At 48.5% G+C, this 26873-nt stretch overlaps 1 protein-coding gene across 1 annotated transcript in view; it reads left to right on the top strand.

Annotated features, from left to right (window-relative positions):
- The window catches only part of BMP1 (bone morphogenetic protein 1), a 475212-nt gene extending 451238 nt beyond the window's left edge, over positions 1 to 23974 (top strand). Inside the window, exons 19-20 of the mRNA XM_085633801.1 lie at positions 20732 to 20982; positions 22542 to 23974. Coding sequence (XP_085489927.1) covers positions 20732 to 20982; positions 22542 to 22676 — 386 coding nt within the window. The 3' untranslated portion in view covers positions 22677 to 23974. The remainder of the gene's footprint in view (positions 1 to 20731; positions 20983 to 22541) is intronic.
- The last annotated feature ends 2899 nt before the right edge of the window (positions 23975 to 26873 follow it).

Below are 26873 nucleotides of genomic sequence, written 5' to 3'. Positions count from 1 at the left end.
CATCCACCCTGCTGCATGCCATCAGTTCATGGAGAAGTCATGTACACAATATTAGTTAAAGCAGTTCTATCAAGTGAATGCATTGCAAAGCTGCAGAACATGGCAACAAGCTTCTGCAAATGCAGTTCAGTCCCTATTGGAAAATACAAGTCACTGCACTGTAATGTATTCATGCATAGTGGAATTCACTTTTTACCAGCTACGGATGTGACTTATTCAGCTACAACTAGATTTGTAGTGGCACCAAGTAACAGGGTCGGGGTCATGAAATGACACCGTCAAAGCCACACAATGCCTTATAAAAGCTCTGTTGTGGTGGAGATTTCCAGAAAATCTAAAAGCTGGTCTTCTATTTGAACCAAGACAACCTAGACTTGTTGTGATAACCGATGATTCAATGTAGGGTTGTGGTACTCTCAAGCAGGACTTTTTCACAAAGGACCAGTAGTCAGCAGAAGATAAATCACTCTATGTCAACGTTCTCAAATTACAAGCTATCCATTGGGCTGCAAGCATTCTTACCCTACTGTTAAACAAGGCTACCCTGAAGATACTCGACAACATAAACTACGTATTACATTGGCGAGCAGAAGGGATAAACACAAGGTCGTACACTCTTTCAGAGGAGGCAGTGGTACTATGGGACTGGTTCATATTAAATGGCTTAGATGTCTCATAGGAGCATCTAACAGGGATCCAAAAAGAACCTTTGTATGCCCTTTGCTGTTCTCTGTTTGATTGCAACGAATGGTAGCTTCACCAAGAGCGACATCAGCAAATCTTCAGGAAGCAGTGCCATCCCAAGCTGGATCTGTTTTGACACTTGAGAACAAAAAAATTGCTGTTCTTCTGCAAGCAGGCCCTGGCAACCAGGCTTAATGGGAAATCCCTTCTTGATGACTTGGTCCATCATTTGTTTTTTTTGTTGAAAATCTTTTTATAAAACATACAGGGAATGACAAAAACAAAGTACAGTGCAACACCATTGTCTTCTTCCAAGCCAAGTGCAGTAATACAATATCCATCAATACGCTACATGAGACCATTTGCAGTACAACAAATCTGATGACATTCTCCATCTTATACATCTTCAGTCATCTAGGTGGTCCCCTGCCTGTTGAGAAGTGTCCCTGAACGGTGTACATGGCATTCGAAGGCTTTCATTCCAGGCCCCCCAGATTCTGGTCCATTTTTGTGGGCACACTCTTCATTCGTAAATAGTCCGCTCCGCCTGCACGGACCAGTCCATATCTGTCTCCCAGTATTTGAGTTAGAGCCCGGTAGTTCCCTTCCAGGATCTAGCTATATTACATTTGGCAATCATGCACCCCAGTGAAACCCATATTCTCTCAGCCCTTGAGAGATCTGTAGCGTCCCATATGTTAAAGAGGCACCATCAGAGCGACACCTCCATTGTTTTCTTACATATTAAAAATAACGCTGAGGTTACCTTCCACCAATACGTCTGGAGATGCGGGCATTCCCACCAGTTGTGCATTTATGTGCCTGTTTGCCCACAGCCCCTGGGACATGTCGGGGAGTCCAAGACACCCATTCTGACCAACGCTGAACTTGTATAGTATGCTCTATGCAGGAGTTTCAGTTGGATAAATTTAGAGCGGGATCGGATCGCTACCTCTTGGGGTGACGCTAGTGCCTCCTGCCAGTCCTCATCACTAATGTCTCCCACATCTTCTGCCCATTTTGCTCATATTTTTCCCATTGCATCTGGGGTGCTATTAAGAATCTTCCTGTATGTCAGGGAGATCGCCCTGTCGGGAAGGTAATCGTCGAGCAGTCTATCTTCCAAGGGTGATGAGACAGGTAGATCAGAGCCTCTGGGTATCGCCCTCTGTAGTGCATTCCTGACCTGAAGATACCTAAAGATTTCCCTCGCATTCAGTTTATATTCCTGTTTTAGGTCATCAAAAAGTTTCTTTTTTCCACCTACCCACATGTCTCCAACTGTAGAGAGTCCTATCAGGTCCCATTTATCGAACTGGTCCATCATTTTTGCATTGAGACTGTTTCCCCTCTTCCCCAGGCTTCTGTTGAAGGCAAATTCAGTGTGATGTTTCCTGATTCTTAAAGCCCTGGGATGCCCATGTAATTTCTAGTACTCTCAGCTGGTCTGCCTGTTCCAATTCCCACTGATTTTACTGAAAAATGATCCCAGTCATCTTTCTAGGCAGAACATACAGGTCTTATGCCATGGCTTGAATCTCTGAAGATGACTTTCTAGTCCCAGACCACCTAGAATTTGATGATTTCTCCAGATTGTAGAGTGATCCTGTTTCTGTCTGGCACCTCTCCTACAATCTAGACCTACACCAAGTGGAAGCATTTTTGTACATAGCGTGAAAGCCTTCATCCTGTCTCAGTAGAGCTGCTTATAATTCTGCTATACTTCACCTGGCCCAGGAAGGGGTGCAACATGCCTCAGTAAGAGTTCGCCTGGTTGCAGTATCCAGTTTCAGAAGATCCTTTGACTCTTCTTTTCCCAGAGGACCATCAAACCGTTCATGGAAGATCTTTTCTGAGCCTTCCCTACAGTTTTCCATTCCCCGGTGCCATGGAAACTGATCACAGTACTCAGCCAGCTCATATAACCACCCTTCGTCCCTATCGATGTCGCGTAATTGAAACACCTTTCATTGATGTCTGCACTGTCTTTGGCTCCGACATTAGAAAAGAGAGTGGAGGAGCTCCTGTGTTTCACAATAATCTCCACTTTACTAAGGACAAAGCCATCTTGCACACCACAACCTTAGGCAAAGCCTATTATTTTGCTATTTTTCCTAAATCCATCAACATCAGCTGAAAATGCTCTACATTCACCAAGTATTCTCAGATGCATTAAGTACATGGACAGAACTAAAGACTTATTACCAGCTCTTTGTCTCTTTTGGTTGTCTCTGCAGGGGCTGCTATTTGTCCAAACAAGGTATTGCCTGCTGACTCCCAGTCTGCATCACTTTCTGCCACAAAAAAGCAAAGCACACCCTTAGGAGTAAGTTGACAGTGCAGTCTCCTTGAAGGGCCTCTGCTGTTGTGACCCTCTGTGCAGGAGTCCTTCTCCGGCATAGCTACTGTAGAGCCACATGGAGAAACAGGAAAACATTCACCAAGGATTGCTGGGCCAAGAAGTCTTATTAGACTATCTGTGTGAATAGGGTTTAGCGTGCATCCAGCATATTACATGGCTTTCATACTAGTTGATACTCTGATTAAGAATGTTAATCTATAAACCATTCTACGCAGGAAAAAAAGTTAATTACTTGCTTCTTACTACGGTTCTCAGTAGCTGTTCATAGATTCCCAAGAGACCCTCTTTCCTTCCCAGTCAGAGACTCACTGCCCATTTCATTACATCCTTCACACTTCTGCTATGAAATCTGAGCAGTGGTAGTTTCAACGTGGCATAGAGAGAAATGCACATCCACCTCATTAGCTGACGTTTGGCTTGATTTAAATGAGGTAAGTATGCAACTAAATGTACACTGCTGTTGGGTCTACAGCAATGTTAACACTGTTTATTGCTATTTTAAAAATCTCAGGGATTCCCCATCTGACAATGGCGAATGATTTAAGCATTTGAATCTAAGAATGATGCAGACTTTGGTGATTTGGAGTTACGGGTAAGTATATAATTTCTTATATTATTTCATAGTGTCCTCTACTGGCACTAGCATTCCAAAGGCATAGGTTTTACATCCTGTTTTGTCTGTCAAAGAAGATTACCCCTTACCTCACCCCTTCCTTTCCATAGGTCATAAACGTCTTTATAACCTGATGGTTGAGTCCCATGTATTACTTCCTCGAAAGGTCTCTTTGACAGATCTGCACCACTGTCCAATGCAGCACTTTCTATGCCTCCAGAAGGCTATTCAAAATCAACTTGGATATTTCCAGTTCCTGTCTTTAGGCTTTCCATGGCTATTCAGGCCTGTTACCCATCACTGTACATTCCTGCTTAGCCTACCAATTCATTTAGGAATGCATCTGGGGCATATTCAGTCTACTAGTATGATTCTTTTCACCTTTCACGGCTACTGGTGTTTTTTGCAACTACTGGTTATTCCATCTTGCACTTCTCTGATTTGTTGCTTAGGCTGTAAACTCAGGGAGGGCAAATTATGCCTTACTCTCTAATATGAGAGTGCTCACTTCTGATCGTACAAATAATTGCCTATATTATACACCTTGAGACACCCGCTTTTACTTCCCAAAATGACCAAGAACTGCACCAACACCGTAGCAATAAATGGAGACATCATGCAGATTTTGGAGACCTGCTTTATGCTACTTTAGTCCTTAGCTGACATTTTATCCAGACATATGCAGGCTGGAAAGCATCTGGATCCTAGAGTCTTCCTGCAGGTGACCCAATCCCCGATCCTCCAATCATGGTTAAGGAAACCTCTTCCTCCAATGATATGTGCAGTTTCTGTGCCATTAATACCTCTTAATGGCGCTGGCACCTTTCAAATAACAGAGTTTAACCTTGGATGCATTTCATAGGCCTGATGTTTGGGTGGTTATGGTTGATTGGCTGTAAACTAATCTTGCACCCATCTTTTTTTGTGACATTGGCCTAAGGGAATAAATTGGTCACTATCATGCCTTTGAGATCAATAAAACAAAGACCCATGAGAGAGTCCTTAGTTTAAACCTTTAAGATCAATAAAACAAAGCCCCATGAGAGAGTCCTTAGTTTAAATACAGAACAACATATTTCTCTTGTTACTTGACATTTGGATAGCACTCTGCTGCCACTTGTATGTTTATACTGTTCATCACATTTTCGGGTAAGATGTTGGCTATGGTAAGGTAGTATTCCTCTAGTTGTTAGGCAAGTTGTTTTAAGAACTGGCTGCTATGTCTATGAAGCAGTGTTTTGTTTATGGTGACCTGTAGTTTCTCGGACTACAAGACACAAAGTGCATGTTGCTCTGGCTGTAGGTCATGGTGTTGCCTATGGTGGCATTTTTTCTCTGGCTCCATGGGAGGGTGGGTGTTGATTGGTGTCCAATAATGTTCGTCTGGCTTTAGGGAAAATACTTGGTTACATTGAGATATTCTTATCTGAAAGAAACACGTTAGTTAGATTCCTCACCTTAGAATATCCCCAGGCGTCAGACTGGATCCGGAAGATTTTTCGTCAGCAATACCCCTTGCGCGTCGCTAGGCGTCGTCTGCGGCTCCGCGTCCGTCGTCGGCGACGTGCGCCGGAATGACGTTGTCGGAGTACTTAGACGCCGCCCTCGCGCGCTGACGTCAGTTCTTCTTTTTTCCGCGCCAGTAATCGCAGATCCGGGAGAGCTACCCCTTTAGTCAATTTTTGACTAACTTTTTTTTTGATCCTGTTTGATCTTGTCTCGACTCCGGTGCCGGTAGGATGCCTGGTTTTAAAGCCTGTGCTGACTGTAGCCGCTTGATGACGGTTACGGACCATCACCGCCGGTGCCTTTACTGCTTGGGCCTCGACCACGACGCGGAGTCGTGCTCGGACTGCAAGTCCCTGACCTCGAAGGCTAGATGGGAGCGGTCCCGTAAGCTTCTTGAGATTCGCCACTCGGCTCCGCGCGCCTCTCGATCCCGGTCCAGGAGGAGGTCCAAGGATCGGTCGCGGAGCCGCAGCCGACGTCACCATCGGTCGTCGGGATCCAAGTCTTCGGGTAAGTCGAAGCATTCCAAGAAGTCCAAGAGGTGACACCGCTCTTCGGACTCCCCTCGCCGGTCGCGCAACTCGGCCGAGGGTCAGGGTGGTTCCACCCCCGCGGCTCCGGCGGCGCCACAGGCGCCGCGCACGTCCCCATACCCTCCGGTCCCTGGGACTGACGCGACGCCGGCGGAAGTCAGTGCCTTCCTCTCGGCCATGAGGAACCTGGCTCCGCCGTCGACGCCCGCTGGCGCGCCTTCGGGCCCCGCGGACCCGACTGGGCTGCCTTGCCTGCCGGTGGCTCCGGCCCCGGCGCCGTTGACGGCTCCGGCCTCGACGCCGCAAGCGCCCGAGGGACCCGTTCCCGAGTCCCCGCCGACGCCGGTCGACCTCGTCACGCCTCCTCCGCCGGCGTCGACACCGGTACCACCCCCGACGCCGACGTCGACTCCGCTCGACGTCGAGCCCCAGTTCAGCCCCACTCCGGGCCCGGGCTGGTACGGCGTCGATGGACGCCGCGTTCGGCGCCGCTAGAGACACATTATGTCTATTGCCTGGCTCCGTTACTTCCTCCTGTATACCAGGAATCGGATGATGGGGACAACTGGGAGGGATCCGAGGATCCTATGGCCTTTCAGGCTCAACTGTCACAGGACTGGGCAGATGAACTGGGGGAGGCCAGTGGCCTGGATACCTCTCCAGACACTGGATTTGTCTCTCCTCCGACTGTGGCTTCGGAGGAGGGCGCTGCTTTCTCTGTGGTGCTGCGCAAGGAGGCCGCAGCCCTTGGGCTCGAGCTGCCTGCCGTGGCTGTGAGGACTAACGTCCTTACTGAGGTGCTTCAGTCTGCAGCAAGCTCCACTGAGCCTCTGCTGCAATTCAATGAGGCCCTCATTGACGTTCTGCAGGGCACCTGGTCCAAGCCCTCCACAGTTCCTCCTGTGGACAGGAACGTCGCCAGGCGCCACCGCCCTGCTCCGGGCGACCCCAGTTTTCTGTCCCAACACCCTACCCCTGAGAGCCTGGTTATCCAGGCCTCTACCTCCCAATCCTCTTTCCCGACCGCCCCGCCGGACCGGGATTCCAAGAGACTGGAACAGTTTGGCAAGAAGCTGTTCTCCTCCCTTAGTTTGGGCCTGCGGTCTTTGAACACCGCTTGTCTCTTGGACCGTTATTCCCACTCTCTGTGGGATGCGGTGGAGGACGTGCTGCCCCTGTGTCCGGAGGAGGTCCGGACACGACTTACCCAGGCTCTGGCCGATGGGAGGGATGCAGCGCGACATGCTATCCGATGTGGGCTTGACACCACGGACTCGCTGGGTAGGGCCATTTCTACCACAGTGGCGCTTAGACGTCACGCCTGGCTGCGGTCCACGTCATTTTCGGGCGATGTCCAGAGCACTTTCATGGACATGCCCTTTGATGGCACTCGCCTTTTTGGCGAGAAAGCGGACAGTGCGCTGAATCGCTTTAAGGACTCCCGGGCTACGCCCAAGTCCTTGGGCCTCTCAGCCCCGCGGTCGCAAACTTCCGCCTTTCGCCCCTTTCGTGGCCAAGGAAGGGGTGCCTCCTCACGTGCGCCTAGCCACCAGCCGCAGAACCAACCTGCGCGCGGTCGCGGACGTGGTTTCCGCCGAGGCGGTTCTGGAGGACGACGAGGTCAGCCCACATCCACCCCGGCAGCATCCGCCTCAAAGCCTTCCTAGTCCGAGCTTTCAGGCCCATTCCACGCCAGTGGGCGGCAGAGTTCGCCATCACCTGCTCCACTGGCGGTCCATCACATCGGACAGGTGGGTGCTGCAAATCGTCCGAAGGGGCTACTCCCTCCCCTTCGAGACGACCCCTCCAGCCATGCCACCGCAGCACCACAGTATCTCGGGGGATCATTTGAATCTTCTCCACGAGGAAGTTTCGGCCCTCTTGGCCAAAGGGGCCGTCGAGCGCGTTCCGAGCCCAGAAGTAGGTTGTGGTTGTTATTCCCACTACTTTCTGGTTCCCAAGAAGGGCAAAGGGGGCCTACGCCCTATCTTGGACCTCCGGAACGTCAATGCCTTCCTCCGGAAGGAGAGGTTCAAGATGTTAACTTTGGCTCAGGTTCTAGCTGCCCTAGACCCTGGAGACTGGATGGTAGCGTTGGACTTGCAGGACGCATATTTCCACATCCCCGTCCTGCCGGCCCACCGGCGTTACCTGCGGTTCACGGTGGGCCAAGAGCACTTTCAGTTTACCGTGCTCCCCTTCGGCCTCACCAGTGCCCCTCGGGTGTTCACGAAAGTGATGGCGGTGGTCGCAGCTCATCTGCGCAGATCAGGGGTTCCAGTCTTCCCCTATCTCGACGACTGGTTGTTGAAGGCGGGCTCGCCCCAGACAGTCGTCTCCCACCTCCAGGCTACGGCGGATCTCCTGCATTTGCTGGGATTTTCCATCAACGTGCCGAAGTCACACTTGAGTCCCTCTCAGAAGCTCCTCTTCATCGGAGCAGTTCTCGATTCGGCGCAGTTCCGGGTCTATCCACCGGAACAACGGGTCCGGGATATTCAGGCCCTGATTCCCATCTTTCGGCCTCTATCCTGGGTTTCGGTCAGGCTAGTGTTGCGGCTTCTGGGGCTGATGGCTTCCTGCATCCTACTAGTGCATCACGCCAGGCGGCGCATGCGGGCTCTGCAGTGGGACCTGAAGTTTCAGTGGGCCCAGCATCACGGCAACCTGTCCGACCATGTCTGGATCTCGGAGGGCACTGCACAGCAGTTGCAGTGGTGGCTCACGGACCGCGATTGGGTCACGGGCAAGAGCCTCTCCCTACCCCAACCGGAGCATGTCGTAGTGACGGATGCGTCCCTCCTGGGATGGGGTGGCCATATGGGAGAGGCGGAGATCAGAGGCCTCTGGTCTCCGGCGGAGTCTCGTCTCCACATCAACCTGTTGGAGTTGAGAGCGATCCGGCTTGCACTGAAAGCCTTCCTTCCCTCTGTCAGGGGAAGTGTCGTGCAGGTGTTCACGGACAACACCACCGCCATGTGGTATTGCAACAAACAAGGCGGGGTGGGGTCGTGGACCCTTTGTCAGGAGGCTCTGCGCCTCTGGACGTGGCTGGAACACCAGGGCGTCACCCTAGTGGTTCAACATCTGGCGGGCTCTCTGAACGCCAGAGCAGACGAACTCAGCCGCCGGTGCATGATGGATCACGAATGGCGTCTGAACTCCGAAGTGGCGCAAGGTCTCTTTCAGCAGTGGGGAGAGCCTTGGTTAGATCTATTCGCCACCGAAGAGAACGCGCAATGTCAGCAGTTCTGCACGTTGGAATTTCCAAGGCGGCACTCGCTCGGCGACGCTTTTCGTCACGAGTGGAGTTGCGGTCTGTTGTACGCCTTTCCGCCTATACCACTTCTGCCCAGAGTGCTGAAGAAGATCAGGCACGACCGGTTCCAAGTCATCTTGGTGGCTCCGGATTGGGCACGAAGGTACTGGTATCCCGAGCTACTCAGTATGTTGACCGATCCTCCGATACGTCTGCCCCTTCGGGAGGATCTTCTGTCGCAGCAGCAGGGGACGGTCCTCCACCCGAACCTGTCCAGCCTCCACCTCCATGCGTGGAGATTGAGCGGCGGCAGTTGATGTCATTTGACTTGCCTCCTGAAGTCTGTGATATCATTCTGGCAGCCAGGCATCCCTCCACAAAGACGGTATACGCCTGCCGGTGGAACAAATTTGTGGCATGGTGCACAGCAAAGGCTGTGGATCCCCTTTCCGCCCCTCTTTCTGAGGTTCTACTGTTTCTTCTTTCCTTGGCCCGGCAGGGCTCTGCCCTGGGCACCCTGAAAGGTTATCTTGCTGCCATCTCTGCCTTCTTACGGCTTCCTGATCAGCCTTCTCTTTTCAAGTCCCCTGTAGTTACACGCTTTTTAAAGGGCATTACTCACACGTTCCCTCCTGTCCCTTTTGTAATGCCTCAGTGGGACTTGAATCTTGTTCTCACATTTCTAATGTGCGCTCCCTTTGAGCCTCTTCATAATTGTCCTCTTCGTCTGCTGACGCTTAAGACTGCTTTTCTGGTAGCCATCACCTCGGCTAGACGGGTGAGTGAGCTCCAGGCTTTATCTTCAAAGCCTCCTTTTCTCTCTGTTCATCCGGACAAGGTTGTCCTTCGGCCTCGTCCCTCCTTTCTACCGAAAGTGGTGACTCCATTTCATCTTGGGCAGTCTGTCACCTTGCCCACCTTCTTTCCGCCTCCGCATCCTTCCAAAGAGGAAGAGAGGCTCCACCGTCTGGACCCAAAACGTGCGCTCTCCTTTTATTTGGACCGCACAAAGCAGTTCCAGGTGGACGACCAACTTTTCGTTGGATACGTGGGTGCTAAGAAGGGGAAAGCTGTGCACAAACGGACCATCTCTCGGTGGGTCGTTTTGTGCATCAAAATTTGTTATTCCTTGGCAAAAAAGGACCCTCCTGTTGGGCTGCGCGCCCACTCCACTCGGGCCACAGCGGCTACTACTGCTTTGGGACGGGGTGTCCCTTTGCAGGACATCTGTCAGGCGGCGACGTGGGCTTCGCTACACACGTTTGCCAGGCATTATTGCCTTGACAGCCAAATCCGGAGGGATGGCTTCTTTGGCCGTTCTGTCCTCCAGGACTTTCTGGTGTGATCTTGGTTCGCAGACCCACCACCGGGGATGGTATTGCTTGGGTATCTATTCTAAGGTGAGGAATCTAACTAACGTGTTTCTTTCAGATGAACAAGTTACTTACCTTCGGTAACGATGTATCTGTAAGAAACATTAGTTAGTTAGATTCCTCACCGACCCACCCATCCTCCCCGTTCTGCGAACTGATATCTAGGGTTAAGGTTATCCTTTTCAGGCCCCTAGATTTTATTTTTGGCACCAGTGTCGGTCTTTGCATGGCTCTGCGTTCCTGGTGCGGAAAGCTATGTACAAGAACTGACGTCAGCGCGCGAGGGCGGCGTCTAAGTACTCCGACGGCGTCATTCCGGCGCACGACGCCGACGACGGACGCGGAGCCGCAGACGACGCCTAGCGACGCGCAAGGGGTATTGCTGACGAAAAATCTTCCGGATCCAGTCTGACGCCTGGGGATATTCTAAGGTGAGGAATCTAACTAACTAATGTTTCTTACAGATACATCGTTACCGAAGGTAAGTAACTTGTTCTTCTTGGCTGTAAGGCAAATGCTGGATATTTTGAAGTATTGCTTCTCCAATTCTAGGGTAGACTATTTATTATGAAGACCTCTGGCTAGGTTACGGTGTTGGTCATAGTGAGATGCTGGCCACACAGAAGGTACATTTCTGTAAGACACAATGTTGGCTCCAGTGTGGCCCTAGTTCTTGAAGTTCTCAAGCAGATTGGCTGTTAGTGTTTCTGTTGGCTAAGGTGGAATGCTGTTTTCTATGGTTCTCTCTCGCAGGATCTCTATTGATAGTCATAAGCACTGAATAACCCCGCCTATGTGCAGGGATAGCAGAGCACTTCTTATCATATATCTTCTTAAGTGTAGAGTTTCGCCTTTCTTCAGGAAGGCCTGGAAAAACACTTAAGACATGGATATGTTGCAGCCTATAAGAAAGACTGCAATGGCCAATTTCTTCTGAGTGGGTTTTAAAAGGGGAAATAAATATATAAGTATATATAAATTTCATGAACATTAAGTGCAACAGAAGTATTTGACTGCTTAAATCTCTTTCACAACACCTTTTTTTAAAATAGAAAGATGAAGGAAGACAGGACAGTGTAGCCATTCAGACTGTCATTATGTAAATGTGAAAAGAGTGTCTGTGCCTTTAAAGACCCAGAGCCCTCCAGTATCTCATCATGCCCAGGCAGGTGGCAGTTGCCTCTGTTCGTGGTTTTTTTCCTGCTCCTGGTGACAGGATCTTGGAGCACTGAGCTCTGCTTTTTTTCGCTTTTTTCCTCACAAATCTCACTAGGAAATTTTTGACAACTGTTTCACTCAACTGATTTAATCTGAACCAGTGTTTTTCTGTCTTGTTTTGACAGATATTTGTTTCCTTGGTCAAATAAAATGCAATCTTTATTTGACAAGTGCCAAGCCTGTGGAAGAAAGAAGGCCAAGCCAGACCCTCATGATGTCTGCATCATCTGCCTTCCTGAGACTCACATTCCTGAGAAGTGTCCACACTGCAGGAAGTTTTTCTATGCAGACCCTGAGGGAAAGGGACAACATTTGCCTCCATGGTACAGGGAAGCAACGCAGGCAACACCAGCCGTGGTTCCCAACACTACTGGAACTCTCGCTAGTTCCACACCAAAAACTGCATCTCTCCCCGTCCTTATTAACCCAGAACGAATGAGAAATCAGACACCCAGATCCAGGTCAACTGAATCTGGCGATCTGGCTCCTGAAGTCCTAGAGTTCGGTTACCTCAACCTGCCACCAGACTGCATGAACATTATAAAAGAGGCCAGAAGACCTACCACTAGAGCTTGCTATGCTGCAAAATGGAAAAGATTTGCCATTTACTGCACTAACAATCATATAAACCCACTGGATGCATCCATCCAGGACATCATTTGCTACTTACTACACTTGCAAAGATGTAATTTGGCATACTCATCCATACGTCTCCACCTAGCAGCATTAGCAGCCTACTTACAAAATCGACAACACTTGTCACTCTTTAGAATCCCTGCGATCAAAGCCTTCATGGAAGGACTTAAAAGGATTATTCCTCCCAGATTACCACCCTCTCCAGTGTGGAATCTAAACATTGTTCTTACCAGGCTCTTGGGACCCCCATTTGAACCTCTGCATAAATGCGAACTACAGTTCCTCACATGGAAAGTGGCTTTCCTTATCGCTATCACATCCCTCAGAAGGGTAAGTGAAATCCAGGCTTTAACCATACAAGAACCATTCTTACAATTACACTGTAACAAAGTGATTCTTAGGACAAATCCGAAATTCCTTCCAAAAGTCATATCTCCGTTCCATCTTAACCAATCAGTAGAGTTACCAGTGTTCTTCCCAAATCCAGACTCGGTAGCAGAAAGAGCTCTTCATACCTTAGACGTTAAAAGAGCCCTTCTTTACTACATTGACAGAACCAAATCGTTCCGCAAAACAATTGTTTGTAGCTTTCTCTCCACCACATAAAGGCAACCCCATTTCCAAATCTGGGATAGCTAGGTGGATAGTTAAATGTATCCAAATATGCTACCACAAACCTAAACGCACACTAACAGTTCCCCCTAGAGGGCATTCCACGCGCAAAATAGGGGCTTCCATGGCATTCTTAGGAAACATTCCCTTAGAAGATATTTGTAAGGCAGCCACATAGTCACTAAACACTATTGTGTTGACGTGCAAGCAAAGCAACAAGCTTCTGTGGGACAGGCTGCCTTAAAACTTTATTTCAAACTGCTGCAACCGATACAGGTGACCACCGCTAGGGGAGATACTGCTATATAGTCTATCCTAGTGTGTGATCTGCAGCTCATATGCCTCGAACGGAATATGCTACTTACCGGTATGCATCTGTTCTTGGCATGTAGAGCTGCAGATCCACACACACCCACCCACCTCCCCGGGACCTGTATCTGTTCCAGTATTGTCTTACTTAGACATCACACATGGACATCTCTCTCTTTTCTACAAACTCCATCATTTCCCATCATGGCGAAAAACAATCGAACAATGGAGTTGATGCCCATGCGCACTGTCGTCCAAGGGAGGAGTCACCGATCTCGTGACCACAAAGACTTCTTCCGAAGACAACAACAACCTGCAAGCATCCGAGCCCAACACCAGATGGCGATCTACTATCCTAGTGTGTGGATCTGCAGATCTTCATGCCAAGAACAGATGCATACTGGTAAGCAGCATATTCCTTCCACGTCCCCGTCCTGCCAGCCCACAGGCGTTACCTACGGTTCACGGTAGGTCACAAGCATTTTCAGTTTACCGTGCTCCCCTTTGGCCTTACCTGCGCCCCTCAGGTGTTCACGAATGTGATGGCGGTGGTCGCAGCTCATCTGCGCAGAACAGGGGTTCCAGTCTTCCCCTATCTCAACGACTGGCTGTTGAAGGCGGGTTCGCCCCAGGCTGTCGTCTCCCACCTCCAGACTACGGCGGACCTACTGAACTCGCTGGGGTTCACTACCAACGTGCCGAAGTCGCACCTAATTCCATCTCAGAAGCTCCTCTTCATTGGAGCAGTTCTGGACACGATGCAGTTTCAGGTTTATCCTCCCGAGCAGCGAGTCCAGGATATTCGGGCTATGATTCGGATCTTTCAGCCTCTATCCCGGGTTTCCGTCAGAATGACCCTGCGGCTGCTGGGCCTCATGGCCTCCTGCATCCTACTGGTGGATCATGCCAGGTGGCATATGCGGGCTCTGCAGTAGGACCTGAAGTTCCAGTGTTCACAGCATCATGGGAATCTTGCAGATTGCGTCCAGATCTCAGAGGGCACTGCATGCCAGTTGCAGTCGTGGCTAACGAACCAGGATTGGGTTAATGGCAGATCTCTCTCCCTTCCCCAACCAGGGTTCACAGTGGTGACAGATGCATCCCTTCTGGGGTGGGGCGGCCACATGGGGGAATCGGAGATCAGAGGCCTCTGGTCTCCGGCGAGTCCGTCTTACCCTGAAGGCATTCCTTCCCTCTGTCCGGGGAAGAGTAGTGCAGGTGTTCACGGACAACACCACCGCCATGTGGTACTGCAACAAACAGGGTGGGGTGAGGGCGTGGACCCTATGTCAAGAGGCTCTTCGCCTCTGCACATGGCTGGAACATCAGGGCATTTCCCAGGTGGTGCAACACCTGGCAGGCTCACTGAATGCCAGGGCGGACGAACTCAGACGCAGGTGCATGATGGATTACGAATGGCGTCTTCACTCAGAGGTGGTGCAAGGTCTCTTTCAGCAGTGGGGAGAGCCTTGGTTAGATCTATTCGCCACCAAAGAGAACGCGCAATGTCAGCAATTCTGTGCGTTGGAATTTCCAAGGCAGCACTCTCTCGGCAACGCTTTTCGTCGTAAGTGGAGTTGTGGTCTTCTATACTCCTTTCCGCCTATACCACTTCTGCCCAGAGTGCTGAAGAAGATCAAGCGTGACCAGGCCTAAGTCATTATTGTGGCTCCGGATTGGGCACAAAGAGTCTGGTATCCCGAGCTGTTACAACTTACCATGGATCCTCCGATCTGACTGCATCTTCGGGAGGATCTTCTGTCGCAGCAGCAGGGGACGGTCCTCCACCCGAACCTGTCCAGCCTCCACCTCCTTGCGTGGAGATTGAGCAGCGACAGTTGACAGCCTTTGAGACTTTCCTCCCAAAGTCTGTAATGTTATCTTGGCAGCCAGGCTTCCCTCCACTAAGACGGTATACGCCTGTAGATGGAACATATTTGTGGCATGGTGCACAGCAAAGGCTATGGATCCCCTCTCTGCCCCTCTTTCTGAGGTTCTTTTGCTCCTCTTTTCTTTAGCCAAGCAAGGCTCTGCTCTGGGCATGCTTAAGGGCTATCTCTCAGCCATCTCAGCCTTTCTGATCAGCCTTCTCTTTTCAAGTCCCCAATTGTAAGTAGATTTCTTAAGGGCATTACTCACCTCTTTCCTCCTATTCCTTTCGTAATGCCTCAGTGGAACTTGAACTTGGTCTTAACATACCTTATGAGCGCTCCTTTTGAGCTGCTACATAACTGTCATCTCAGACTTTTAACCTTAAAAACTGCCTTTCTGGTTGCCATCACCTCTGATCACAGGGTGAAGGAGCTTCAGGCTCTGTCATCTAAGCTTCCTTTTCTAGCTGTTCATCCGTTAAAGGTTGTCCTAAGAACCAGACCTTCCTTCCTTACCAAAGTGGTTACTTCTTTCCACATTGGGCAGTCCATCACTTTGCCCACCTTCTTTCCACCTCCACATCCCTCAAAGGAGGAAGAGAGACTCCACCGTCTGGATCCAAAATGTGCGCTGTCCTATCTGGATCGCACAAGACAATTCCGGGTGGATAACCAACTCTTTGTTGGCTATGTGGGTGCCAAAAAAGGTTGGGCGTGCAAAAACAGACCATCTCTCGGTGAGTCATTCTTTGCATAAAGATTTGCTACTCTTAGGCAAAGAAGGAGCCTCCAGTAGGACTGCGTGCCCATTTCACCAGGGCGACGGCGGCCACTACTGCTTTGGGACGTGGAGTTTTCCTTCATGATATCTGTCAGGCAACCACGTGGGCATCTCTGTACACGTTCACAAAACACTATTGCCTGATTATCCAGTCCGGAGAGACGGCTTCTTTGGCCGTTCTGTTCTCCAGGACTTCCTGATGTGAACTTAGTTCATAGACCCACTTCCGGGGTTGGTATTGCTGGGTTATCCATTCTAAGGTAAGGAATCTATAACTAATGGTCTCTTTCAGAAGAAAAAGTTACTTACCTTCAGTAACCATATATCTGTAAGAGACATATATTAGTTATAGATTCCTTACCGCCCCACCCATCCTCCCCGTTCTGCGGACTGACTTCTAGGGTTAAGAACTCCCTTTCAGGGACCTAGCTTTATGAACCAGTGGTCAGTGTCTTGCATGGCTCTACCCTTCTGGTGTGGAATGTCGTGTAAAGAACTGACATCAGCGCGTGACGGCAGCGTCTAAGTAGATACAGCGACGTCATCCCAGCGACCACAACGCCGACGACGAACACGGGGTCGACCAACGCCACCTATCGACGTGCAGGGTTACTGCTACGAAAAAATTTCTTCGGATCCAGTCTGACGCCCGGGGGTAATTCTAAGGTAAGGAATCTATAACTAATATATGTCTCTTACAGATATATCATTACCGAAAGTAAGTAACTTGTTCTATAGGTACATGAGCGGTCTCCCATGGGCTGTAGCATGTATTGTGCCACCCATGGGAGCACACTCTCAGCTGTGGCTACAGACCTCTTATTGCAGCCTCTGTGAGTTGGTGCTTGCACCTCTGACGGCAGATATAAGTATCCTTATATCTGAGGTCACTTCACACCTTTAAGTCACCCCTATGGCAGGCTCTTCAGTCTTGAGGGCAGGGTGCTTGGTTATCAGTGCGAGGGTGGGCCTGCATGAGCAGGACACCCCTACAAACCCCGGAGTCTATTCTCCAGGCTTTGTAAGTGCAGTCAGATATTTTGATACATATAGTGGACATCAGTCATTACGAAATGTCTAACTATATAGTGGCTGCACCGAACCTGGTCATGTTTGTTATCAAACATGTTGGAATCCTACCCCAACACCAATTCCAGTGTACTGGGAGGCTCCCTTGGGGTACCCCCCGTACTCCCGGTAACAGCCTTTCAGGGACTGACAGCAAGCTAGTGCTGCTGCCAACCACAGACACGATTCTGTCCTCCTGCTGCTGAGCCAAGCTCGAGCAGGGCAAGGTAGAACACTAGGTTTCCTGTCGCAGGAAGGTGTGACCACCTCCCAGACAGGACTTAGTGTATTTGGCTGGGGTGGGGGTGCTTGCCAGCTCCACCAGACGGCTTTGAGGGCACATTTGGTGCCCTCCTTGCATACTCTAGTTTGAACCAGTTCAGGCTAGCCCTTGGCTCCCGCTCTGGCACGAAACTGGGCAACGGACATGGGAATATCCTCCTCTCTGTCCAGCCCCTCCTCTGGGAGGGGCCCATGAGTTGTTCCAACTCTTCCCGTAGGGTACTTAAGGACTTACGTGTTAGTGGGTCGTCGGATTAATCATGGGACAAGACTCAAGAGTGAAACTACATCACTCTTCAACCTTCTGGACACTTGGACTTTGCTGGACTTCACCTGGAACCGAGACTCCTTGTCTTGCTGTTCCTCAAGTCCTCTTCTTCCAGGATCTTCACCAGACCTGTGGGCATCAAGGACACCTGAAGTAATCTCGATTAGAGTGAAGGAGTCAATCCCCTTCATCTGCCGGCACCTCAACAAAGCAGACCGGTCTGCTGCTTCTGATGTTCCACGGACTTCGAAAGGCTCAGCAACAAGGATGGTGGTTCTGCAACTCCCTCGATGCCTGACCAGTCCTCTCTGCAATTTTGAGGCCAGTATCCCTCGTTGGAACCGCTGGGACCAAACCCCTGTGCACCGCATTGACTTGTCATTGCCAAGGCTTGTTGGCTCTGCTTTCCAGAGATCTTGGAGCTACAAGAAGCTCCAGCCTCCAGCATCTCTTCCTGCCAAGAACAGCGCTGTCACCGCATCCTCTGCACAGTGGGCCTTCCTTCTTGGTGAGCTGCTCGAGGTCCTCTTGCGAATCCTGTGCCTTTGGCCTGTGGGTCCTCTTGAGAGTTTTTTTCTGCTCCAGTTGAATACCTTGCTTGCTTGGGGCCTGCTCTGACGCTCCTGCCTGTCATGAGTCTCTTGGACCTTGCTGGTCCTAACTTTGCTCCTTCTTTGATCTCCAGGGCTGTTGCACTGCCAGGGCGTGTTGGTGCTCCTGCCGGACACTGACTCCCTGGTTCTCGACTTCCGATGTGGGACAGCTAGTGCACAGCTCCTGGACTTCCTCAGCATCCCCTGGTCTTCACCGCTACAATGTCTAGGTCACTGTCAACCCTTCTGAACCGTCCGACATCGGTGGGCATTGCTCTTCTGTGTCTCCTGGTCACCTCAGAGTGGCATAGACTCTGTCTCCTCTGCTTACAGGTTCTTCACTTCAAGAATCCACCCTTGGATTCCACTGGACTCTTTTACTGTCTTCTCCAACAAACAGCATCTTCTTCGAAGTTTTCAATTGTGATTTACAGCTGTTTCTGACGTCACTTTGCACCTATGCACCCGGCTTCCCTGGTGTAGGTATCCTGGTTCCTGGGGTATCTGCGGGTAGGGTGACTCTCCAGCCTTCTGTCTTCCATGGGGTTTCTTCAGGGTCCACTGGGAAGGGTCCTTCTTGAAAACTGCAACCGCTACTTTCCCGTTGACTTCCATTGGGCACGCGGCTGTGTTTCCACTCTGGACACAGCCTTTTGGGGGTTCCTGGGTACTTACCTTGGGTGGTTCCTTGTGTCCCCAGCTCCACCGAGTCTCCTGGTCCAAGTCCCGACTTCGGTCGTAGTACGCATTCCATTTTGTCAGTATATGGTTTAGTCTCCCTCTGGAGACCACATGTATTTTGTGCCTATTTACCTATTTGCAGTTGAAGTATTATTGTGTATTTGTGTTGATATCTCCGGGTAGGAGATAAACCAATGTGTTAGTGAGTGTCGTATAATAAATAGACATCTTTTTTATTACAAAATGCAAAGGTGCACCACTAGACAATAAGACAAGAAATTACTGGTCCATGCCCATAGTGTTTTTCTTTGTTTCTTCTTTTATTCACAATATCCTTTTTGTATAAAAAAAAACAGCACAGCCGACGCGTTTCGTCCAGTGATGGACTTTTTCAGGGCATGAAATCAAGGAGCGGGGCACTCCTAAAGCGTATCAACGGTGGGGTGTCCACGGTAGGTAAACTTCACAAGTCGAGTTTATGCAAGACTAGAATCAACAGGAATAAGTATAATGAAGATGGACATTTCTCTTGAGGAGAGAAGGATAATCCAGTGTGTGATAGCACCTGTCTGAAATATTTCACGGGCCTCACCACGATAAGGTGGGCCAGGAGTCATGGGGCAATCACCCAATATAACCTTGATGCAGCTACGGTCCAGTCCTAAGCACCTTCCGCAGGCGAGGAGGTGCTTAGGACTGGACCGTAGCCGGATTGTGAATAAAAGAAGAGACTTAAAGAAAAACACTATGGACATGGACCAGTGATTTCTCGTCTTATTGTCTAGTGGTGCACCTTTGCATTTTGTTTTGAAATTACTATAATCCTGTATTGGATTGCACCGTGGCAGTGGGTGCATTAACAATGTGCACACGTGTTGTAAGGGAGATTCCCATTGGATATATAATAATTGGGGATAGCGGGTCAGGTGCTAAGGCTTTACAGGGTACACTGTCATTAGTTTCTTTAGACATATTTTATATATACACTGTGAGGTTCTTTTTCATTTAACCTACACTACATGATAAAACTGGTAAGGCAAGCTGCTTAACACTCCTTTAAGATAAGCCTGAAGGCTGCTCTCTAGAGCTACCATTTTGAGAGCCTTCTATCATTATCAAAGACCACTAAAACCACCATAAGGGTTGCTTGGATTAGTACTAGGTGCATCATTTAAATAACTGTACACCACATACCAAGCCAGCCTCCTTCAGTAGTCTTGATCTCCTGAAGTTTCAGACGGCTACAGTGTTCCCCAGGGCCTCTGGACGTCAAATTAACTTTTTACTGTGTTTACCGCTGCCAAGGCTTGTTGGTTGCCAGTCTGGCAACCACCCCCTTTACTCGACGCTGCACCTAAATGGGAACCCCGCAAAGCCTTCATCCAGGGTAAGCAGTGGCTTTGTTGCTATCTTTTTGCACCTTGATTTCCACCAGCACTGTGTAAGCGGTAAAACCAGCTCTCCCGCTTCAGCACAAAGACAGCCAGGACAACTCTGCCCCGGGCTTCTCGAGCCAGGTAAAATTGAACTGACTGTCGTGGCTTGGTCCTGGGACCCGCATCACCATTACCCTCCTTGGGTTCCCACGCAATGCAACCTGCAAGTGACCGATTGTCGTACCACTTTTTCCTATTGACCGCATTGCAAAGGTTCTGCAGTAGTGGATTGCTGTTTTTTATGTTTTCTTCTAGAATCCTTAACTCCGGTTAAATGTATCTGATGTCATTCATTTTGGTGCCTAAATTAAGATAAAAATCTGCTTTATTTTTGTAAATTGGTGTTGGGTTTCTTACGGGTGGTGTCAATTACTCAACGTCCATGTTGATACTCTGAAATGCTTAACACATGTTTGTTCCTGTAGTAAAGCTTGACTGCTCTTTGACACTGTACCAGGACTGAGCTAAGTATTTATTATTGTGAACCCAAGGACCATCTTTGGGTTACTGTGAGAATAGTGCATGGTGAAGCCTAACCAGCATCACCTCATAAAACTCCACCTTCTTACACACATCACATCAGATTTCTTTGTTTGCAATTTCTGCCTTTATATGTTCATTTTTCCAACTCTTATCATTGCAGTGTGTGGGGGAAACCTCAAGGCTGAGGTGAAGACAAAGGACCTTTTCTCCCATGCCCAGTTTGGTGACAATAACTACCCTGGTGCTTCGGACTGCGAGTGGGTGATCGTAGCTGAGGAGGGCTACGGGGTGGAGCTCATCTTCCAGACCTTCGAAGTGGAAGAGGAGGCAGACTGCGGCTATGACTATATGGAGCTGTATGATGGCTATGACAGCATGGCGCCGAGGCTGGGGCGCTACTGCGGCTCAGGGGTACATACCTTGTGAGATGGGGGATGTCATTTTCAGATACAATCCATGCGCCACATGGAAATGGAGGTTGGGGGCACCAGAAGGCATTGCTTAAGTCCTGAGGAGTTTGAGAATAGGTAGATTCACTGTGTGCCTGTCACAAAGCATTTCTCGCAATCCGCACTAGATTTGGAGAGAGAACCAAAAGGAGTCAAACCAAGGGAGGATGTGCCAGAGAAAGGCAAGTGATATGGCTGTGATGTGAGCAAAGAACAGGAATGCCAGGAGTGCTCTAAGTTTGCGAATAAATAGTTGAGGGAAAAGTTAAGATGTGTAGGTGCTAAATATTACATGGGGCAAGTATAGGATGTGGAAAAGAAAGGAAAGTGATGAGTAGTCTTTTAGCAGGAGGCAATCACTGGCAGTCTGCAAGTATGTGGGTGCCTTGGTTGGACTTGCAGCTTAAGTTGAGACTGCTTGTTATGGCAACCATGATAAAGTAAATATAGGACATGGGGTTTTTGGGGCAGATGTATCATCATTGCAGTTTGCGAGTCCTTAATAGCGAAATTTACCGATTCACTATTAAGGACTCACAAAATGCAATGTATGTCGGTTTCGCAATAATAATTGCGATTCCTACATATTCCTTAATTGCGATTTGCAATTAAGGAATACCTTCCCATTCATTCCTATGGGCATAGAGGCCCTTAGGAATGAATAGGAAGACATTCGCAATTTGCGAGTACCCAATAGGTGCTCGCAAATTGCGAAGGCAATTTCAAGGGTGCAAGGGTGCCAAAAGGACACCCTGTTGCACCCCTGGAATATGCATGTGTGCACATGTGGCGCACATACATGCCCTAAGGGCATGTATATGCGCCACATGGCTCATTGAAAAATGCAAAAAAGTGGATTTTTCTAGGAAATCGGTAATTACCACCAACTTGAAGTTGGTGGTAATTTGCGATTTCTTAAGGCAAAATTGCACAACTTGGGTGCTTCCAGAATTGCATTTAAGGAATCACAATTTGTGATTCCTTAAATGCATTCGCAAAATAGCGAATCGCAATTTTTGCGATTCCCTATTTTGCGATGGCCTTTTGGGATGATACATCCCAAAAGGCTTTTTCATGTTCGCAAACGGGCCGATTTTGAGAATCGGCCCGTTTGCGAACGGGAAAAAGGCTTGATACATGATATGAGAGTAGGGTTGTTTTCACTACCTTGTCCTATGTGAGGAAATCAGGATGGCTTCCATCACTCTTACATAGCATGGGATGGGTTGGGTCACTTCTATGACTGGAAGGAATAGCATGACCTCCACAAAGTTATCCTGTATTGTGGGAGAGCAGGGTGGCTTTTACAACTTGTTCAGGACACTAGTAGTTAAGATTGGAAGCATATAAAAGGACAAGCGTGAGAGGGGAGAATAAATGGGAAGGTAGAAAGGAGGCAGGCAATGAGAGGAATGTGATAGGGTGGTGCTACGACAAGGAGAGGGAAGGAAGTTGAGAGGGAGGGCGTGTGAACTTCCCATTTCTCATATTCTAAAGATTTTTATGTTTCTCTCCTCTCAGCCTCCGGAGCAGATTTTTTCGGCCGGCGATTCAGTGATGATCAAGTTTCACTCGGACGACTCAATCAATAAGAAGGGTTTCCACCTGCGCTATACCAGTACCAAGTTCCAGGACACATTGCACACCAGAAAGTGACCGGAGAGTCTGGGCATCAGACCTACTTGCAGCAGCCTACCTGTTCCAGGGGCAGAAAGGATTCTGGGAAAGTGTGAGAGAATGTATGCCATAGCCAACCATGCAAGGATGTACACAGACATGTGGTACGAAAACATGCAAACCAAAAGCATGAAATTGATGCCACAAAGGCGCCAGAATACACAAAATGCAGATGACACAGGCCCATCTAATACACTACATGCAGATATGCATAACAAGCGGGCATACAGGAGACACAGCATGCAGACGACATAAGCGTACAGAACACCTACAGCGATATACACATCATGCTGAGCACGAGTATAAAAACACTAACTAGGCTGCTTGGATGGACAAAATAAAGTATACGTTAATTAAATTACTATATAGAGCACAAAATGCAGTAATACTAAACACTTAACTGTCAGACCACACGGGTGTACATGACACACGCATACCTTCAGAACACACATAGTTGCAATAATCAAAAATGTGAACTTCAAGTAGAATGCACTTGCATATAGCAGGTAGACAACACATACATAACACTTCCCTACAAACACATTACCAGGGATACATTCCAGATAACAAGTATAATACATACACATCAGAACCCAATCAACAACAGGCAGACATACGTTCACACAAACACAGAGGCATGCATTCAAAACGGGTATAACTCGCAGCTATTCACAAGACCAGCAGGCATGCATAAACCACACAGTGACATGCAGATCAACACCTACCTAAGATACAAACTCATAAAAAAGACACTCATGCCAGTAGTATACGTAGATACAGAAACGCGTCCATCCATTAAGGATATACAGTCATTGCAGCATATTGCTGGATCCAGGGTTGTTTTAATGCATTTTTACTGACTGGTGTCCTTATTGGTCCTTGGCACCGGACTAACTGCCCCCTTAATCCTTTGCACCAGGCATGCTGCCTCGTTGGTCTCTGGCATCAGATGTGTCGCCTTAGCTGATGAACTTTACAACTTGGGATCATCCTCAAGGACTGCCATTGGGCTAATAATGATCTACTTTTTATGTACAATATTATTTTTTTTCATTTCTTTAAAAACTCTACCAGAATTATTGTTGCGCTTTAAACTTGACTAAAAACTCTTGTGGTGCGAAGGCTGGAGTGCGCTCCCTGGAGACGACGAGCCACAGTGGCCCAATGTATGAACTCTGACTTGTGCCCCTCACTGCCACAGTGGGAGCCCTCTTTCCACTTGTTCATGCAACTGTCACAAGAAAATGTAAACTATCACATTTGTTTTATTACCAGTTTTTTCTGTCTTTCTCTTGTTTTCTTATTGTCTGGTCCACTGTGTTGTTTCCGCCTCACCCTTGAGCAGTTCCATGCAAACATTTCAAGTCTGCCTTGCACCTCTTTGACTGAGGCAGCCCGGGGAAACCTTATTCGTTGTTGGCTTTTATGTTTTAACCTAAATTGCTCATTGACCCACTCTGCACGCAGCACAGGTCAGTGTTAGTTAAAACTGTATTAATGAATACAACTAGACCTAAACACAGAATCTACAGTTACTGATAAGTGTTATGTCCAAATTAGTTGTCAAATCAGCAGAGTACCCTGCTAACATTTTGGCCCCAGTGAGTATACACCATGGCAACCACACCCCGCACCGTTAATACTTGGGATGCTTTGCAACAGACACTAAAGTATCTCCTTACTTGCTAATGAGGCCAGAATCTATGGAGTGATAAGCTCCTGGGCCATAATTATTTCAGAAACAGGCACAACCCTTGTGTGTAACAAGCATTGGTAAATGCATCAGCTTTCACCTATGTGATTAATAATAAGCTGTTTGTGCAGGTGAAACCTAAAAACAAAGATATCCAACTTGATATCCGAGTTGACTACTGGTACTTGGTTCAGTACCCGAGCAACATAAAGCCTGAAAAGAAAATGTATGCAAGAGCAGTTTTTATATTCAATTTAAAAAATAACCAGTAGATGGCAGTGTTGTCCAGTTCTTCCTATCTAGGGAGAGAGTGACATGAGATTTCCACACGGGCTTGTGCAGACATACTAATATGCCTGCCCAAAACAAAGTCATAAAATCGAGTTCAAGAACTTAACCCCACATAAAATGGAGATTGATATCAAATGAATACTCCTCAGTAGCATCATGATGAAAAGACGAGGAATTTAACACAGCTTTTTCAATGCGTGCAGCCAGGGAAAGTAAACAAAAAAAGTTCCACTCAACAGCGGATGGACACAGTAATTCCGCTACGGGAACGGATAAGAGCCCCCTTTTAAAATATATTCAATAGAAGAGATTTCACCAGGCGAAACATAAAAAGGAAGTTTTACTCTTTGTTGGTGGGAGGTGCTGGCAGTCATCCCTGCTTATAAGAATTTTGATCCTTATTGATTAGATGATTTGGGAGTTACCACTGCTTATAAGAATCATTCCTCCTTGTTGGTTGGAGGTCTTGGCAGTCACCCGTTTACAAATACATTTTTTCTCTTTGCTGGAGATTCTGGCAGTTGGCTACTCCTCTTGTAATTTTAGTCCTTGCACAGAAAGTTGCGTATAAAATCTTTAAATAATAAGAATGAATTGAATTTAGGAACATAGTAGATGTATCCACTTCCTTCCATCTTAAACTGGCCTAAATAGATGCTACCAAAACGGTGTTAGTTCAACAACTATGTTCTACCTTGTAGTCTAGCTTCACTTTGGGGGGTGGTAATAATAGTACACAGCCAGAGCATGGTAATAATAGTACATGCCCAGGAGCCCATGTATGCTCCTGCCATCTATCTTCTAAGCATTTAAAGAATGGTGACAAGTAAGTGTCCCTTCAGCACCCATGCAGAAACTGGGCATACATTTGTGGTAGTCCTAGTACAGTAAAGTATCCCCTGTTTTAAATTGCCCCTTCGGATCTTTGTAGTTCATAAGTTTGAGGATGGAATGGCACAAAATGGAGAGTGTCTCTGATGAATTATGTCTATCAAACTTTGACCTCATCCTGGGTTGTGTGTTCGGAACCACAGGTTGAATGGTTTGATCGTATGAGAAGTGGTCCTATCAATCCACCGTTCTTGTTCTATTGTTGGAAGTTTCACATGTTCTGTATTCTCATTTTCGTTCTTTATGTGCTGCCTATCCTGCTGACAGCTAGCTTCTAGTTGTGGACTATAATCTCAAAAGTGCCTGCGCGGAACTGTAGGATGCCACCTTTGTCTTCCATTTTCAACAGTTCTTCTTGGAATTTATAAGCATGTTAAAGATAGGTGCAAAATGGCTAGTGCTATTATAGTGGATTAGGTCTTGTAACCCTTAGTAAACGTTTGATCAGAAAGAGACACGTTAGTGATAGATTCTGTCAGACCCCCACAATTCTCACCTTGTGTTTGCGGAGGAATCCCACAGGGACGACAGGAGCAACCCCTACCTGAACCCTTCTGTTACTGGAAGGACTTAATACACTAGCCAGTTTCAGAAGGGAACCGGGGGAGATTGCCAGGAAGGGTGGTGCGAGTGGGACTGTGGATGACGTGACGGGGATACCCTTCGTGGCTCCTAGGCTGTGTAGCAGTTCGCGACCCCTAAGGCAAGAGAGGAAACAGGGGTGACTATAGTACAGGGTTAGAGCGGGACATGCACACCCCCCGAACACAGTACGAAGTGGAGCAGTGCTCTCTTCTGGTTACCTGTGAGCGTGGTGTTCTTGAACTGAAGAAGTTCAGGTGGTGTCAAACGAGGTCTTTGCGGAGAGTGAAGGAAAAGACTCCGAAGGTATGCCAGGGTCCGAGCGCTCCTGCGCTCTGAGGAAGGATCAAGTACCAGGAAAGCGCCACTGCGCTAGAGGGAGGAATTACAGGTGTGGCGACTTCGTGCCGTCGCACAAGTCGTATGTGAAAGTAAGCAAGGGAAGGCGCCACTGCGCTCTGGGGGACAAGTAGGCAGTTCTGTCGACTTCGTGCCGTCGCACGAGTCGTCTCAACAAAGGTAAAAGCGCAACTGCGCTCTGGGGTTATAAGGCAGCGATGGCGACTCCGTGCCGTCGCACGAGTCGTCTCAATAAAGGAAAAGCGCCACTGCGCTCTGAGATAACCAAGGCAGGTATGGTGACTCCGTGCCGTCGCACGAGTTGTCGGAAACGTAAAGGAAAAGCGCCACTGCGCTCTGGAAGGAAATAGTGCAAAGGG

The sequence above is a fragment of the Triturus cristatus genome, chromosome 11 (genome assembly GCF_964204655.1).
Source record: "Triturus cristatus chromosome 11, aTriCri1.1, whole genome shotgun sequence".
Lineage (NCBI taxonomy): Eukaryota > Metazoa > Chordata > Amphibia > Caudata > Salamandridae > Triturus > Triturus cristatus.
This window is presented reverse-complemented; position numbering and strand designations above follow the sequence as displayed.